General features: G+C 37.8%; 1 protein-coding gene across 1 annotated transcript; it reads right to left on the bottom strand.

Annotated features, from left to right (window-relative positions):
• Positions 1-1553: 1553 nt before the first annotated feature.
• LOC125192553 (cysteine-tryptophan domain-containing zinc finger protein 3-like) lies at positions 1554-11854 on the bottom strand. Its single transcript, XM_048090157.2, has 12 exons — positions 11340-11854; positions 10432-10504; positions 8499-8541; positions 8114-8321; positions 7469-7816; positions 6111-7253; positions 5275-5696; positions 3659-5184; positions 3420-3577; positions 2805-2965; positions 2287-2441; positions 1554-2041 (listed from the first exon to the last, which is right to left on the bottom strand). The coding sequence occupies exons 6-12, from the start codon at positions 6413-6415 to the stop codon at positions 1829-1831; spliced, it is 2940 nt and encodes a 979-aa protein (XP_047946114.1). The 5' UTR covers positions 6416-7253; positions 7469-7816; positions 8114-8321; positions 8499-8541; positions 10432-10504; positions 11340-11854; the 3' UTR covers positions 1554-1828.
• Between the last annotated feature and the right edge of the window lie 7039 nt (positions 11855-18893).

An 18893-nucleotide genomic window follows, 5' to 3' on the forward strand; every position in this document is an offset into this window, starting at 1 on the left:
TCGTACATTAAACTAAGTTTTTCGTACATTTCAAAATCATATTCGTACATCAAGTTCCGTATGAAACCAAAACCAAATAATACAAACAGAAATTATATAAGATAATGTACGAAAACAGTATAATAATGCACGTCGTCATTTTTAAACATAGCCATCATAAGGAATTAATGTATTGGTTGATAAAAAGATGCTGCAAAAAAAATTAAATTAATCAACTAATATATTCTACATTAAGAAAGGAAAATAAATCAATGAAATATAACCACCAAATCATGGGAGGCGTGAATCATGGGCTAAGCACAACTGACGTTTTTTGTTTCTACCATCCATGCCCTTTTTGAATTTTTAATCAATTTAATTAATTCCAAGTGGATCTTATATTAACCATTAGATCACACCTAATCAAGGGATGTAATTAGTTTTCCTTTTTAACGATTTTATACACATTAATCTGAATACATCCCTATATATATATATGCATGTGTATAGTCTTAGAATTGTACATATGTTTGGTATGTCGGATATAAATTGATCCAAATTTAACACTAGACTTGCCGAAAGAACGAAAGTTGTGTTTTAATCATCATCATTGGCCAACAAAACACAAATAAAGAAAAAAAATGGAAAAATATAAAAAGTAATAAAATGATTCAAAACTAAAAATACTACGATAACTAGGCAATTTTTTAAGTATCTTAAATGCTAGTAGTAAAACATAGTGGAAATGAGTAATCCCTTCGTTTGTTATTAGAAGAATCATTTACTTGGCAATACGAGTTTGACGAAATATTAAAACATGGATTGAAAAGAGTTAGTAGAATACGAGTTACACTTATAGTACTATCAGTTTTAAATGAAACGTGAATGGAATGAGTTAATTAAATGTGAAACTTTATTATCATATAATCTAAATAAATTGAGATTCCAATCTGCGGACGTACTACAAATTAAGAATATGAGTTGACAAAAGTTGATAGATATGACAATCATTTGTAACAAATACAAGTTGACTCATCCATCTCAGTTTGGTGTCATTTCATCCATCAACCAATTATTCTTTGCAAATTGACCAACCCTTCCCTTTTATTTGGGACCAACTCACTCACAACGCAAGGCGACAAAAATAATAACTCTAGTATTTTCCATTCGTACAAGAAGAATATTCCTAAATATTTTTTTGACAATTCATTTGTTTATCTATCAATGTTTTCTATCTTGGTTTGACCATTCATTCTTTCGTGGTTTTTAACTTAACTTATTTAACAAAACCTTCCACCACATAGCAATGTTTTTCCCTTTTTTAAAGTTAAATTAAGATTAATGTTACATCAATTAGGCTCGAAATGTTTCTAGTTTTTCTTCAAGAGTTTAAATGTTTGTATGTAATATTGGTTGAGTGTTTGTAAAATTATACAGTACATCCCTCTTAGTAGACTTGCTACTCCATAATATTCTACCTTCAAAATGTTTATAAATTTGAGAGACGATTCACAATTTTTCTGAATATTTGAACGGTGATGAAATGTTGATAAATAGTTTGTCAAATAATTAGCTATATTGAATTGTAATTTCACTATTGTTAAGTGTTAACCTATGATCTATAACCTACAATATCTAAACTGCACTCTCATTCGGGCTCCGAATCTCGTGGCTTTAATGCTCACAAAACCCGTTCCCAGCTGACATTACATAGGGGTTTCGAGCCCTAATCTTGTGAAGAAAAGAAGCAGCAGCAGCAGTTAAAAATGCTTTTACAAGAATTGATCCCATTTTGTACACATGTACATAAATACATAGCTCCAGGGATAGAAGAGTGTGTGTATCTCGACTAGTCTCCACGAAGACCTTGGTGGTTGATGGAGTTAAACGCGAACCATACCAAACGTGCGAGTTCCTCTACATCTTGAAAACTAAAGTCAATAACTCTCTTGATCGAAGCAATCGCGTCTCTGTTCTGAGACTTTTTGAGTTCAACATGGGTGGCTGCAAACGCATCCTGCGATTTCTTGCCAGCTTCCATTGCAGAATTCACATCTTTCGACTACAGAAGAATTAGCTTAAATTCATACCAAAAAGTCTAGGTTGATATAAAAAGATAAAAGAGGCACACTGGCGTGCATCCGCCCTAGTTAAATCCTATTAGGGAGTGATGAGCTCTAACTGGGTGGTTGCCACGTGTTTCCAGATATTTCACCAAAGACAAAGCATCAACCGAAAAAAATCAAGGTGTATGCATTTCCATGTCAAACCACAACCACGAAATCATGATGCGGTCAATCAACTTACAAAATCAAGCAGCCAGACAAAGTTGGGGCGATTGCGAGGCACTATAACATGATTTGCAGCATGAGGGCCACTGCCTTTACACAATGCGGCCTTGTCCGCCATTGCTAAATTATGCAAGTTATCAACATCAGAAGCGGAAGATGACGGAGATTCACCTAATCAAACGAGCAAATGTAGCATCAATAGCAATATCATCTCACATCTAGCATAGTCTAACAAAATTGACAAGACCATATCCATAAACAGCTAAAAATAGAAAGATAATTATACAACATTAGTCCAGTTATCAAGAACCAAAAGTGACTTAAGCAAGTCATAACAGATGGCATTCGTTTGCTGGTAGTGAAGATAGGTTAATAGTATATCATATATGTCAAAGTTATTTCAATAGGGGCTACTAGAAGTAGTTCGCATGTAAAGGAATCTGCCCCTTTCGACTAAAGTAGATTACTCCAACCATGCAGTCCAAGCTTTAGGTATGGTGAATTACAATGATTTAAGAAAACGAATTATCCTACCCTGTGGAACCATTTGCAGACTCGATTGCAAATCTTGGCAAAATCTGTATGCTGATGAGCTTTTGCAATAAACTACCTTCAGGTAAGCCACCTCCATGCATTTATATGCCAAAGCAGCAAAGGGCAATTCATGGCCTTTTTCATATTCACTTGCACATATTCTGCGGATTATGTGAAGTTAATGAGAGTTCCAAAATAAGTAATCATCATTTCAGACAGCTTCATTACCAGAGATTATTCTCATAAGAATAATACAGAATATCCCCCCCCCCCCCCAGACTGACATTTTGAATCCCAAACAGTGTGCTATTCTCATCTCCTGCCATGTTGCTATCTTATGATCTTTAGGCATGGTGTCAATAGAGTATAAGAATATAATCTGTCAAAATTATAATCTACAACATCAAATCGAACCCCCATTTTTGCACAAATAGCAAGCAAATACAGCTAAGTACATACAAAATGCAATACTATAGATCTTGCTTGGAGGAAATTGCAGATTACATGCCCCTTCCCTTCCCTTGCAGGTCTTACCCAAACAATACACTCCTATCAAAAAAGGTTTGCCACAGAATAAGAAGCTGCAAAGGACTCAAGTTCTGAGTATCTACTTACTTGCAAAGTTGGGCAGCAGCATCATACATTTGCATTGGACTCGTCTCCATCTGTTTGCTAGGCTCTGCGTCACAAACTTCCAGAAGTGAAGCTCTGTGAAGAAACTTTAGGGAAGCTTTAAAGTATTCATAATTACTTTCAGAGCTAAAACCAGAATTCTGCAGAAGATAATGTACACATAAGTTGGATGCTATAGAAGATGCATAGATGTGCAAACGATTAAGACAGAAAAAAAAAACCTTGATTAGATCAGCATGGGTTCTAAGTTCTTCTGCTTCTTTTATGACGCCTTCAGCTTCTTTCAAAGCAGCAGATGCAGTAGCACTAGAGACATTCTTGTTCCAAAGGCCTGCATCAAGAGGTAAAGATCGTTTCTCTGCTTCTTTAATAATGACATTTTCATCAGTAGTGCCTTTTTGATATTTTGATGTATCGCGTACAAACGCATTGTGGGGTCTTGAGTCCATAGGACTCTTTTTCAAGGGACCCAATGGCCCTGATGCTTGTTTGCTAGGAAGAACTGCGTCTTGTCCCTGACGCTCAATGCAGACCTTTCCGCTCCACGGTTCCATCAGGGCGGAACTTGGCTCTATTCTTGTTGGAGGATCGTGCTTATGGCTCTGATGCACAGCATTGCTTCTGCAGGGATTATTCAATTCTAACTCATTCTTATCACGTTCTCTCTGTATAGGTTGCTTCTCACTACTGCTGTCCTTCGATTTTCGGATACTGTTCTTACCAACAACTGGACTGTTTTGACCAGACTTGAGGCTGAAATCGCCAGAGAGAGGATGTCTCATGTTACTCAACACTTCATGTTTGGGTGCATGATCATCATTGTTGTTAATGGCTGAAATTTTCGAGCCATTGTCCATGGTTAGGCCAGATTTTCTCCTCCTAAATGTGCCGAATTCGGAATTCGTATCCATCTCCTGTTTCTTTGCACTGCTTACTGCAGCAACGTCGAACCTAAAATCAACTTTCCCTGCAGTCCCGATCAACATTGGTGACACCTGATTCTGATAGAGCATCTTCATGGGAGATGAAGAAACCGACTCCACTGGCGAGCCTTTCATCTCAGCGTAGCTAAGCCTGTTTTTGCGGGAATCGGAAATCTTGGAGGAGCTCGAAGTGGCAGCCGTTGACAGCTGTTCCCAACCTAAATCCTTTCTCAGTTCATCTATATCTTCAATAGTGAGATGCATCTTTGCTTTAGGTTTTTTCACCTGCTGTTCATTCTCGATGCTATTATCCATTGGATATCCTTTATTCCCCAACTCCACACTTCTTCTTTTCAAAATATCACCAACCCGACTTCCTCTAAATCCATCATCTTCATTATGAGATACTCGCTGTTTCTTATCTCTATGAACATCACTATTCTTGTTCTTGTTAATAGAAACTTTTCTTTCTTGGACGGACACATTATCCTTCAATTTTATCTTTCTAGCTGTTACCTGTCCAGCATTACAAGTTTCCACTCCCAGAGGCCCATTATGTGGTAAATTTCGCATAACTTCTCCATGCTTCACGTTAATTTGGATATTGCCACGTCCAACAGAGATCACTTCTTTTTTGGGACTCGTTTTCGTCCCGTTCCTCAAAGCTGCCTTACTCGGAAAGCCTGGTGTCACACTGAGTCCATTCTCAACAACATCATTGTCAAATGTAGGAACATCTTTAGACTTAATCCTTTTCGTTTGCTCCTTCCCCTGTAAATATCTACCCGATTCCTGCTTGATTTTCTTCCTCAGAATTGAATCAGCTGCAGAATGTTGTACTCATCCATCAGCAAAGACAAATCACACAGCCAAGAAAACAAGGGGAAAGTGACAGGTTTAGATAGATGACATACCTCCTGTCAGATGCTCTCCTTTTCGTTTATTTAGTATGGCCAAACCAGATGCTGAATTACTTGGGTGCTGCATATCGATTTGGTTTGTAAAATTTCCCCTCGCTAGAGGCAGGTTCACATCCTTCATACCATCATGTTCTGAATCCGACAGAGGCATTTGCATTTGACTTTTAGACTGAAGTGGATAACTCCCGCTGACTGCACTCGGTCTTTTTCGCAGTTTCTGTTTCTTCGTTGGATCAGACGCAAAGTTATGATGGTTCTTATTTAAATTGTGCACAGTAGTTGTAGGTGTACTGGCCATGGTTCCATTCGCCTGAGCTTGGAAATTGTGTTGATTTTGAGGGGCAGGAATTTTATACAGCGCGCGAAGAGCTGCTGTAGTTTCATCTTCACTGATGTCACAACGATTATATCCTGGGCTGCAAATTAAGAAAACTGCAATCAGATTCCTGCTTAGCTGAATCTGGAAATTTCATGACTTAAAACATCACAATTACAGCACCACCTTTTAGTTTTTTGCAAACAACAAACCAATTTTTTCCAGATGTAAAATTATGTCGCTTCATTAATAAGCCCAATAGCATCTTAATGGTACACATCAGACAAACGTTGCTGAAAATCTGTGGATATTGTAATAGCACAAATTTAAAAGGTGACGTTGTAATATCATTATTTTGTTAGTCGTGAGATAAAGAGTGAAAGGTCTTATTGATAATTCAGATTCAATTTTTGTCTAGAAGGTCTATATTTTCATTAACGGAATCAAACTGTAGAACCAAATAACTTAAATCACCTAAAAAAATGAACGACTAGGTGCCAGTCGAGAAACTTACAGCCAATCTAGCATGCTGCATACCCACTTCTCAGGAAGTTGCTCCGGATCTATGCCATATGGTAGGAGACGCCACGTCTCACAACGATCACAGCAAACCCACTCTTCGTTTATAACCATGGGATTTACCACTGTCTGCTCGAGCCCACCAAAGGTTCCTTCCTTAAAAGGTACTGCTGCAGCTGGAGGCTCTGCCATATGACTGTCCAATGGTGTAACGTCTATATATATCTTATCAGTTAACCTCTCCTTCAACTTAACAGCAGGTGCAGCTTTGGCCTTCACATCATCGAGATTAAAGTTCATTGGCGAGTTAACAAAGGCCCTCTCCAATAAATGTGTTGGATTCCCCGTAGGATCTAAACTTGTCTGAACCTCATCTTTTCCGCCCAGATTAGCATCCTTCCTTCCACTGGATTTCTTTTTGGGTACTGCACGATCACCATCCCTGAAACTATCTGATTTCAAAGTTTTCTTTCCACTACTTTGACCTACTTTTTACTTTTTTCCACCTTCAATTGCTAAGCTCACCACTGGTGGACCAGTTTTCAAAGTCGAGTCATCTATAGCCTTTTCAACCATTTCACCTTCAGAATAGCTTTGCATGTCGGATAACTTCCTTTACCTATGCTCTTGCCATGATCAACTGAAACATCCTTCTGAGAAGTCGTAGCCATGTGTTCCTCAGTTTTCTCTGGAGAAGTGCATCTCGATTCTAGTTTCTCACACTTGCCATGACTCTGGCAAGAAGTGTGTTCGAAGGAGACATCCTGGAGCGAATGACCAAAACCAGCTCGCCTGTTTTCCCCATTTTTACTTTCCCCCTCTTATTATTTAAAGTATTGTTATCCAAGCTCTTAACTTTATCAGGCAAAGATTTGCACTCCAAAATATCACCATGCAAAATTTTCTGCTCACAACCATCACGATAATCTCGGTTATCTTTCCATTTGTCATCAACAGCCTTTGTCTTCTTCCCCCCTAGAACATCGTTATTCAAGATCTTAATCAACATTGCAGAATTCCTGGGAGCAACTGTATACTCACTTTCTAACTTACATTCTCTTTCTCTCGTTAAATTTAGTAAATCTTTACATAGAGGTGAAAGAAGAATCCCATCAGACGTTGGAAAAGAAGTCATCATCTGGACCAAAGAATAAAAAAAAATGCAATTAATCAAAAAGGTTCAAATCTGAAATACGTGGTTATGAAAATAAAGGTCCAAATAAGTAAAAGATGACACGCTCCTTGAAAAATATGGGTCAGTGTTCACTTATAAAAAATACATAATAGCTTGAAATGCAAGAAAGAATATCAGAATGCATTAATCTCTAGCTAAAAAAGTCGAAGGAATCACACCTCAAGCATGTAGGCTGGAGATGCAGTAAGTGTTTCACGAGTTTCGAGCAGCAACTCATCACTTTCATCTTGACTGTTTCCCTCTGAGGAAGACGGAGACGTGAGCCCTAGACTATGTATTTGAGCATTATATCGAGCCACCCTTTCAGGTCCGACTTTAATGCGAACCTTCAGTGTTCTTTGATCTAGCGGATCACCTAACTTACTAGAAGGAGGTTCAACTTTTCCTGGGAATGTCTCGGCAACTTTACCAGAAGATAAAGTTGCCTTTTGTCTGCTAGAGTGCACACTGGGGGAAGATGCATCATCCCCCCGAGTCAAACGTGTGACTGATTTAGGGGTGGGTCCCTGTGTAGTAACACGGCCATGGTGCCGAGTAAATGAAAAATTCCTTCGCATGTATACAAACCATTAACTAAGGAATGTACTCCCTCCGTTCCCTCATAGTTGAGGCGGAACTTTTCGGCACGGAGTTTAAGAAAGAGAAAAAGGTAGAGAGAATAAAGTAAAAAGTGAATAAAGTAGAGAGAATAAAGTAAGAGAGAGTAAAGTATGAAAGAGGAAAAAGTTACTATATATGGAAATGTATAAGGGAACTTCCCGAAATAGAAAAATGACTCAACTATGAAGGAACGGAGGGAGTACCATATATATACCTCGGACGGGTATTAGGAGATCCAGGCAAGTGGGAATTTTGAACTCTTTGTGGAGATTTTGGCTGCGACCAAATTGAAGGAGACCGTTGATAAGTGGGTAAAAAAGAACCATACCCACCAAATTTTGCCCCTGCATAAGACCATCTCCAACAGTACTGCAAAACTTAAAATGCAGTAGAAAAAGACCTCCAACAGTACTGCAAAACCAATCCTATTATAGGTTTTTGAAGAAAAAATACCTATCTTTAGGTTTACACTAAAAGTATACCAAAAACACTTTTCAGATTTTGGTTTATTGCATTCAAGTCCAAATCAATTTATACTATCAAAATAGAAAAAGGAAAGGAAGAGAATTAAAATGCAGAAAAACTTACAGAATAACTTGCAGGAAAAGCGCGGCTGTGTGAAGAAGATAATCTATACATATATAAAAGGCGAGTTTTGGCATTAGTTTATAATATTTATGAATTATGGGGTATCAATTTAAATATTGCTAACTTTTGGACTAATTGAGTATTTTTTTTAATATGACAGTTACCTAATGAAGAGCACTACACCATCTCGGCGAATTTGATATGTAGACAATCAAATTACGTTAATTTGTAAATAATTGTGTGGATAATTGATTTAGAATAAAAATGTTCAGTTACAAATTTGACGTGCCACTGAATTAAATTTTGAGCACAATTCAAATAGTATTACATTTTCGTGTAGTAGTAACTGCCATATGATTAAATATTTGAGTCCATGCATTAATTATTTCAAATTAATCTTGATTAATACAGAAATTAGAAGAGACTCTTAATTACAATATTAAACAAATTAAAGCTCTATAAATACTCATTCACAATTCTATCACAATTCCAACAATAAAAAAAAGGAAATAGGAAGGTTGGCGGCGTGAACTCAAATTAACAAGGCATGCGAACCGCGGAATTTGGTTTTGAAATTGGTGAGCACTTTTTGGAAATTTTATAGTCATGAACTTTTGTGTATTGTGATTTTTCAATATTAGCCTGCTTGCACAATTTTATATCATAATAAACTTTTATAGTCCACAAACAAATTACAATATAGGATTGTGACTGATTTTTGTTTGAAGTTCTGTTACCTCATTTGGAGGTAAATTGGCTTGATAAAGAAGATGACTCTAATGCAGGATGATGAAAGTGATGTGATGATTACCAGAGAATATGGAGGTTGTTGGAAATAGATGGTGACAGATGTAAACAATTGAGGGAGAAGGTAAGGTGGAAACATATTAAAGCTAGAGAGAAGATGGAGACGGAAAACGAATTTTAACTTAATTGAATTTATTGATTTTTTTCATTTGCTTTCTAATCTATTATTTCTTGATTAATAGAGAAAATGAAGATTGGTAGAAATAGATAGAGGCGGACATAAATGATTGGGGTAAATTTACGTTCTAATTCAAAGATTTAGATCATTTCATTGCCTAGGTGATTCAAATTTGGATATATAATAAAATATATAGTATGCCAAATTTTTTTTCTTTCAATCAGAGTAATGTACTATTAAAGTGAATAAGAATTTTGTCATGTTATTTAATTTATATGAAATAATGATAAGTGATATGGCCATGTGGGGTTAATGTGATTGAATAAGTATAATCCAAAGCAAGAGGACGTTGAATATTTTTTATTTTATTTTGCAGAATGAAATAAGTAAGAAGAAATTAAAATGAGCCATGCATCGCAGGGGCTATGCATGGGGCGTGATACTAGTATGAATAATAACCTAATTAGTTCTACTAATATTTGATTAGTTTTCAATTAGTGGGCTGGCCCATATTAGTATAATATTAAAAATGATTAGTTAAATTAATAATATTAATAACACTACACGTACATAACTGAAAAAAAGTTAGTAAATTAAATCTACTACTACACGTACGCTATTATATTTAATACTACAGATACGTAATTTTCAATATTAATAATTGTTTATTAGTTTAAAATTTGTCAAGAATCTTAATTTTAAACAAAATCTTATTATATTTAATTTTAGTTATTGACAATGTTATGGGTCAGTGTGTAATTTAGATCAAATATATAAGTGTGATTGAAAAGAATAAAAAGTAAGTGAGTGGAGAATATTCTTTTGAGTTTGAGTTTAGTGTAAATGATTGGAGTAAAATCAATATTTAGTGTGACATTTACACTAAAATAGGTTTGAGTATAGTGTAATGGTTGGAGATGCTCTAAGCCACCAAAAATTATTCAGGGCACTGAATTTGGACAGGTATGAGGAAAAGATAGATAGAAGTCAGCCTGTTTCTCAACTCACCCAAATTTTCCGCACAAACTCCACCTTCGAAATCTTTCTGCAGATGGCCCAGTATGCTCTGAACCTTCTCCCCCTTTCAGAAGAAAGAGATTACAATGTGGTCAATATAGTTCGATAAAAACTAAATATGAGAAAAAAGACATCCGAATTATTCGACATGTATAACTGATAGTCACACAAGGTTAAGTAGTTCAAAAAAGGGCTCAGATAAATTATATGCTTGCATATGAATAAAAGTCCACATAGTATTCCATGCTACAATGGAAAAAGACATGATTCAGTCAAAATCCTGATTATGATTATAGATTCTATAGACAGGGTAATATGGATATCAAACATCAACATGAAGCTTAAACACTTTCCAGATTATCATTGCCTAGTAGCAAGAAGATCACAAATGTCACTCTTTTCCATCTTCTACCAATCCAAGCAAAATGAGAATAGTCCTTAGTGCATTCACTTTATACTAGATGCATCTTCTTATTAATGTAGGTTACATGATCATCTCATTCAGTTTTTTAGTTGATCAAACTCAGCATTTCGAAACAAGGTCAAGCACATTCAACTCAAAAGGTTTACATTAGGAAGAACATCACAAATGTTGTTCTTTTCAGTTCTTCAACCAATGCAAAATAAACAAAAACAGCCCACATTATGTTCACTGATCATCTCATTCAGTTCACTTCAGACAATCAAATTTAGCATTTCAAAACAAGGTCAGTGACATTTGACTGCAACCTCATTCCACACACACCAAAACATACGATCATCCACCCCGACTATCACGCATGTACAAGAGCACTTCTCAGTTAGTAAACCACAGCATGCTTGATAAGTTCAAAAGCAACATAAATTGCACTATTTGTCCAACACTGAACAGCATTAATTACAGGGGAAGAAACTCATACAATGTAAGAGAGAGCTACATCAGGATCACTGTAATAGCAAGTCTCTCCTTGTTCAAGCTCAGGCTCCTGAACCATCCTGGGCCACAAATAACCCAGAACTCTAACCTTAAACCTCACCCCAAAGTGCTCAAATTCTCCCAAACCCAACCTCTATCCTGAAATCCAGCATAATCACCTACCCAATCAAAGAACCAAACTTTAACCCAAAAAGGCACTCACAAAAACCTAATAACAAACACTTCCAAAATTCCCTCCCAATTCCTTGAAATTAAAAACCCAGACACTGGTTGATCACCACCATTCACAGAAGAACACGTGTACCAAATTATTTGCAATAAACTCCTAAACGGCAAATCGAAAAGAATCAATTTTTCGCATGAATTTAGCAACGATCGAAGCGATTCTCAATATAATTAGCTGTTTTTTGGGTTAATTTTAAGTGTGTGTATGTTTTTTTTGTTAATGCATACAGACTGAAATTGAGGGATAGAAGAAGGGGCGGTGGGGGTAGTCTCTTCATTTTTATTTTTCCCCTCTTAACACAACTCCCTCTTATTCTTTCAAAAAAATTTTAATGTTAATAGGAGTAATTAATTTAACACAACATTTACTCGATTAGAATGAAATAGATATAGCCAACTTTTATTTATATATAAGAATAATGCTATAGTAATAGCAAGCTTATTGAGTTTGTAGAGTTAACTGTATTAAATAATATGAACCCAAATTGCAATAACTTTTAGAGCATCCACAATGGATGCCCGATCGCGCGCCCGATCGGCCGAGATCGGGCTCGGGCGCGGTCGGGCATCCATTGAAGCCCTCGGTCGCGCCCGATCCCGAACCCGATCGATCGGGCGTGAGATCGGGCGCCCATTGTAGAGGCGCGCCCGAACCCGATCTAAAAAAAAATTATAAAAAAATTAATTTTTAATTATAAAAACTGATTTTTAATTCTAAAAAACCAATTTTTAAATTAAAAAAATCATTTTTTAACTTGAAATAAAAAAACTATAATTTCACAACGATCCATACTAAAAGACGGATCCGTGAATTAGTGAGCAAGTTTTGCATTACTTGAGTAAACCTTTTATAGATAGGTTTTCAACTCTAACTTTCATTGTGACTTCGATGTGGGACAAATGATAGTTTTATTACTTTATAGATAGGTTTTCAACTCCAAATTTCTTTGTGATTTCGATGTGGGACAATTAGTTTTACACTTAAAAGAGAGTTTTTTTTTGCTTTATGTAAAAATTTGTTTGAATTTATTACATAATCTAGGTTAGCCTAATGGTAAATGTATCTTGTTAAATTATAGAGTTTGTGTGTTCAAGCCCCAAACTCAACATATTTTTTTTTATTATACTTTTCTCATTTTATTTGATCAATGTAAGTGTTTTATTTAAATTTATTGTGTTCTATAAATAGTGTATTTATATTTTGCTATTTTTTATTTGATTAAAATTAAATATGAAATTTACAAATTCTTTTTTTAAAATTAAGTAATGTATGATTTTCATTTAATTTAGTATTTAATTTTTTTATTTATAATATGTGAAAATATAAAAAAAATTTATTAAAATTGAAATGAGAAATGGATAAGAGATAGGGCATCCACTAGGGCTCTACCATTGTAGAAAGATAGGGCATGCTGATGTGGCAACCACTAGGGCTCTCACTGGGGCTTCCACTAGGGCATCCATGGATGCCCTTAAAATGTTATACATCAATCATAATATCAATTTTCACTATTTTGTCATTGAATTATCAAATTGATTTATAATTTAGAGTATATTAGAGGGCAAAATCACCCATCTTATTAATTAGATTTGTTAACCTAAGTAAGGTAGTTTTCGATATCCGCGACGTACGTTACAATGGTTTTATCATATGTATTTGGTGGATGATTTCATTGATTGTAGTCTAGATTATCATAATAATTGTACCAACTGATATTCTAATGTTTTAATAATTAACTTGTATTCTAATAACGCTCATGATATTTATTGCGTTTGTTTATATGTTTTTCAATTTCCTAAACAGTAGGGTTACATATACTATCAAGTTTGTGAAAGATAAACACAGTGATTCGTCTTCATATGTGTAAAGGTCTAATGACAAATTTGGTTTTTACCCACATATTGTCTTAATATAAAAAGTTTGCGCACAATTAAAAACAAAGGATGTTAAGTATTTACAATAAACGATCGAGTTCACTATAACAAATAATTATCAACAAACGATTAACTACTATACATGTCCATGTTAATGGAGTAAGTCAGTAAACCAGATAAGGCTAATTTCATACATCGGTTATATGTGAAAAATGTTATAATTTGCTAGATCTAACATGTTTCCTAAGCCAGGTGTGTGAAGAAAAATCGCTAGATCGAGGAAGTGCTGAAGGAGATGGTCTAGCGAAGGAAAGGAACGAAGTGAGCAGGATTTAAAAGAAAAGAAGGCATGACAGAGGAGTCAATAGCTGAGGGCAACAAAGTCTTATTTATACCTCGCTGGGCCCACTCCAACGCCTATATATAGAAGAGCATGCAAAGCACATCATATCACTTTTTCACTCTTCTTAGCTCACACACATTACACACACTTGGGAATGGGAGATCTGGGGTAGTCGGGTACGAAAGGTTACTTTCTTTAGAAGTTTCGCGGTTGGTAACACCGTCCGAGTGTGGACGAAGATACAATTCCTTTTAATTTCAGTCGTTTTGCTCGTTTTTGCTGTCGAACTTCACTTTTGGGAGTCGACCTGGTTGTTGATGATTCTTATTGTCTTTCCGCTTTGTTGATTTGCGTTAGCAGTTGAATTTCAAGTCGATTTACGTAGATCTCTCTGCTGGTAGTTTATTTTTACAAGTATTATGTCGATCTCTGTTTTATTTTGATGTTGTGGTGTTTGATATGGGAATTTGGTGGTAGATCTGTGGTTTATTGACTGTTTGGATGTTGTTGTTCGAATCTGAAGTAATGAAGTGTTTCTGTTGGTGGAGTTCGTGCTGGACGCTTGGATCCGGAGTGGATTTAGCGTCTGAGGTTGGATTCCAAGTGAGAAAAGAAAGTTGTTAGATGAATTTGATGATTTCTTCTTGTTTTCTATTTTGCTTTGTTTTCTATTTTGCTTCGTCTAGTGTCTGCAGATCTGTTTAGTTCTTCGTTGTTTACGCATTGATTTGATTTAAAATTAGTTGCTCTGTTCTGATTTCATTCATGTTGATTTTCTTATGAGTTTTACGCAATTTGGTTGTAGAAGATGATGTCGTTGTTAGTTTGTACGAGAGTTAGTTATTCTGTCAGCTTTTCGTTCGTACCTTGCTTTTTCAGTCATGGTTCCCACAGTTAGTTTGTTTCCTAGGTCTAGGTAAGTAGAGCAGTTTTCTTAGATCAAGTGTTGAGCAGTTGATTTCCTTTGCAACGTTCTCTTATAATTTCGCCTAGGTCTAGTTGTTAGCTTAGGAGTTTTAAAGATTCACAAGTCAAGTTTAATTTGTTTTCCTCAACCCAAAAAATGCGTGGCAGCAGCCAACACCAAAAAGACACCCAAATCCTTGAACATGAGTATTACGCATCCTTCTCTGTGGGATCGATCCATACTTCCCTATACTAGGTTTAGTAAAGTGGTTGAGGGTTTTTTTTTAAAGAAGTGCTCTGTGTGTCCGACGACCGGGATTTCCTGCGACCAACGAGTTCCTAGACCGCGTGATCTAGTGGATTTGCTGGACCTAGAGAGCTTGTTATTTCCTTTTGAACACACTGTACGCAACTACTAGAGACAAAATTTCAAATGGCGTCGTTGCCGGGGATGGATGGCGTTTGTTGTTATTTCATTTAAGGATTTGGAGTAAATATTTTAATTTCTGTTATTTTCTTTCTCCTTGACAGTTTATGAAAGCAGGCTTCCAATCTGGAAGTTGGGCAAGCTCATCTGGATCAGGGAGTGGCCAATACAAGTGGCGAGTCAAGGAATCTACATCTACCATCACCACCAGATCAGGATTGAGGACGGAGGATCCATTCCCGTTCGAGTCAGAAAGTGAAAAGGAGTGGAATTCGTCGACAGGGGAGAACCCAGGGTCATCAACAGAACCAGAGCATTCCGAGACCGAGGAGGAGAAGGACCCAGATATGGCTCATCTGCTAGATCCCGATCCGGAAATAGGGTCGCTCACCGCACATCTTGACGGTGAACCCGCTCATGCTATAGTCTCGAACCAACGACGGAGGTCGATCGATATCAAGACAAATGTACTTGGAGTTCTGCCTACTTTCTCTGGGCGTAGGAACGAATGCCCCTATGAATTTTTGAACGAGTTTAGTAAACTATGCAGCATTCAAAAGCGACCCAACGAGGCAACAGAGGAGGACTACCGTCTTCGAGCAATTCCGTTTGCTCTCAAAGGGGAGGCGAACACTTGGCTGCTAAGGCTTCCACCGGACTCGATTAACACGTGGAAGGATTTTAAACTGGAATTTCTGGATTACTTTTTTCCATCCAACAAGACGAATGCCTTGAAGAAGGAGATTCAGGAGTGCAAACAAGAATACGATGAGTCTCTGAGTTCTTATTGATCCCGTTTCAAGGGGCTGTTGGATGCTTGTCCGAACCACAGGATGATAGAAGCGGAGACTTACTATCTGTTCTACGAAGGTGCAAACCCTGAATCAAAGGACTTGATGAACTCCTCGAGCGGGGGAAATTTTACCAAGAATAATGCAAGTGAAGCTCGGGAAACCTTGGGGAGACTGATCGAGGCAAAGAAGGCCTATGATAACCCACAAAGCATATTGAGGAGAGGATCAGCTAATGCAGTGATGGATCAAGAAGACAAGAAGGTGGAAGATAGGATCGATAAGCTGGAAAAGGCCTTGCTAAATGCAATTGAGAAATACAATCCGCATGCTCCAGTGGAAATTGAGAAACCCCCTGGTCAAGAGGAAAGGCAACTTCAACCATACTACAGTCAGCCCTGCGAAGGGGAGTGTCAAGCTCAAGCAAATTCGATGGGAAGTTGGAATCCCGATGGAAGTTGGAATCAAGGAAGACAGAGGGACGCTCCATGGAGGACTCACCCAAACTTCAGATGGACTGACCATGATCAAGGCCAGCCACCTCCACTTCAGCTCACGAATTATGCACACCCTCCGGAGAGGCAGTCCAACTGGTCAGGGAAAGGTCAAGAGGGACAATTGCAGCTGGGGTACAGGAATCAGGACCAAACTAATTGGGGAAACAGAAATCAGAACAATCCAGAGAGTTCCTATGTGCCACCTCATCAGAGAAATAATCAAGGACACTACCAGAATTCCCAACCAAATCATCAAGGGAATCAAGGGTCTGGTAGCCAGTACAATAACCATCAGGGAAATCAAGGGTCGAACAACCAGTACAACAATCATCAAGGCAACTATCGTCAGAACCAAAGTCAAGGACCAAATTCTGGTCAATTCAACTCTAGACCACGGCGGAGTTTGGATGACATGGTCCATGATCTAGTGAATTCACAGCAGTACATGCAAGGTAACCTGCACTCCAACAATGACATGGTGCACAAGTTACAAGATGCTCAGTCTGAACATAAAGCCGCCATGAACATGATGGCAAAACAACTCTCTCAGATCGCAGTTTCCTTGAATGAGATGCGAGGGAATGAAGGAAAACTTCCTGCTACCGTCGAACCGCCGGACCGAGCAAACATTAGTCAAATCACCTTGAGGTCTGGGCGGGGTTATGAAGGGCCGACGTTGAAAACTGATGAGGAAGTGCCTGTGCAAGCTAATGAAGGGAAACAGAGTCAGAAATATCAAGAGGAAGGCACTAGACCGAGGGAGATCCTTGTTCAGGGAGACCTCCAGAAGGGAGATTTAGGGGGATCCATACCTCGATCGAGGGACCCGTTCTTCCTAGACCCCGAACCTGAGGAAGTGAGTAAGGAAGGAAACAAGGGAGTTGATGAAACCCAGGCTGGGACTTCCACAAATGCAGTAAAGCGAGAAAAACCATTTCCATATCGTGGGGAGGCGAAGAAGAAAAAGGATGATACAGAGGATCTCATGGAGATTTTCAGCAAGTTGGAAATCAACCTGCCATTCTTGCAAGCCTTGAAAATGCCCGCCTTCAATAAGTTTATCAAGGAGTTTATTGCAGGGAAGACCAAGCCAGATGGGAAGATTGTGATCGGGGAGACTGTGTCTGCTGTGATACAAAAAAGAAGGATGCCCTCAAAATGCACCGACCCAGGTATGTTTACATTACCCATCTCTCTAGGGGATATCAAGGTTGAGCATGCTATGTGTGATCTAGGGGCGTGAATAAATGTTTTACCATTTTTGATCTATAAGAAGTTGACTGGGGTGAGAATGGTTGCTACCAAAGTAGTGATCCAATTAGCAGATAGAACTTGCATTTGCCCTGAAGGAGTGTTGGAAAATGTTATAGTCAAGGTGCATGATTTTCTATTTCCTGCTGATTTTTATGTGATCGAGATGAATGATAATGAGTCTACTGAGTCCAGTGGGGTACTTTTAGGGAGACCATTTTTGCGTACTGCTACGACCATTATCGATGTTTTTGATGGAACAATTTGTTTGGACTATAATGGGGAAAAATATACCTTTAGCATAGATGAGGGGATGAAAAGGCCTTTAGATGTTGAGAATCTCTATGCTATTGATGTTATTAACCCTTTAGTCCAAGAATATCTCGAGACGGAATTGATACAGGAACAAATCGACAACTCGGAGTTGAGCCATTCGATTGATAGAGAAGTTGTAGGATGGTGTGCAGCAATGAACACAGCAGAATTAACAGATGAAGAACTCACAGAGGCCATTATGGAATTCTGCAGAAGTCCTGAATCAGCTAGATCTAAGGGATCAGCTAGTCTGGAAAAATCTCCTGGGTCTGGGAAGGAAACCTTACCAGAAATTGCAGACAAAAATCCCTTGCCCCAGGAAACGAATGGAACAAAAAGGGAGCTGAAGACACTTCCACCGGGCCTCAAGTACGCTTACCTGGAGGAGGATGAGACATTTCCAGTAATAGTCAACAGCAACTTGACCAAGGAGCAAGAGAAGGAGTTGTTAGAAGTCATCAAAAGAAACAAGAAAGCAATAGGATGGACTCTCTCAGATTTGGTAGGAATAAGTCCGGATCTTTGTATGCACCACATTCGTTTAGAAGAAAGTGCGAAGGCTCATCGAGATGCACAACGGAAGCTGAACCCGAACATGCGAGAGAAGGTCCTAAAGGAGGTATTGAAATTGCTTGCTCTAGGGATCATCTACTCCATTCCTGACAGCGAGTGGGTCAGTCCTGTTCATATGGTACCAAAAAAATCAGGAATACAGGTTGTCAAGAATGAGAAGAATAAATTGGTACCCACCAGATTAGTGACAGGATGGAGGATGTGCATCGACTACAGGAAGTTGAACGAAGCCACAAAGAAGGATCATTTTCCTTTACCTTTCATTGATCGATTGCTGGAAAGGCTAGCAGGCAAACAGTACTTTTGTTTCCTTGATGGATACAGCGGCAACTTC

The sequence above is a fragment of the Salvia hispanica genome, chromosome 4 (genome assembly GCF_029641045.1).
Source record: "Salvia hispanica isolate PSC_SH4W2 chromosome 4, Shi_PSC_v1, whole genome shotgun sequence".
NCBI lineage: Eukaryota > Viridiplantae > Streptophyta > Magnoliopsida > Lamiales > Lamiaceae > Salvia > Salvia hispanica.

What these genes read in the sequence shown, in the direction of transcription:
- LOC125192553 (XM_048090157.2), bottom strand. Translation starts at nt 6,415, where the DNA reads ATGAACTTTAATCTCGATGATGTGAAGGCCAAAGCTGCACCTGCTGTT. An exon ending in TCTGCAAATGGTTCCACAGG is followed by an intron (nt 2,442 to 2,804) that starts GTAGGATAATTC and finishes TCGTTTGATTAG; the next exon opens with GTGAATCTCCGTCATCTTCC. An exon ending in TTGTCTGGCTGCTTGATTTT is followed by an intron (nt 2,042 to 2,286) that starts GTAAGTTGATTG and finishes ATTCTTCTGTAG; the next exon opens with TCGAAAGATGTGAATTCTGC.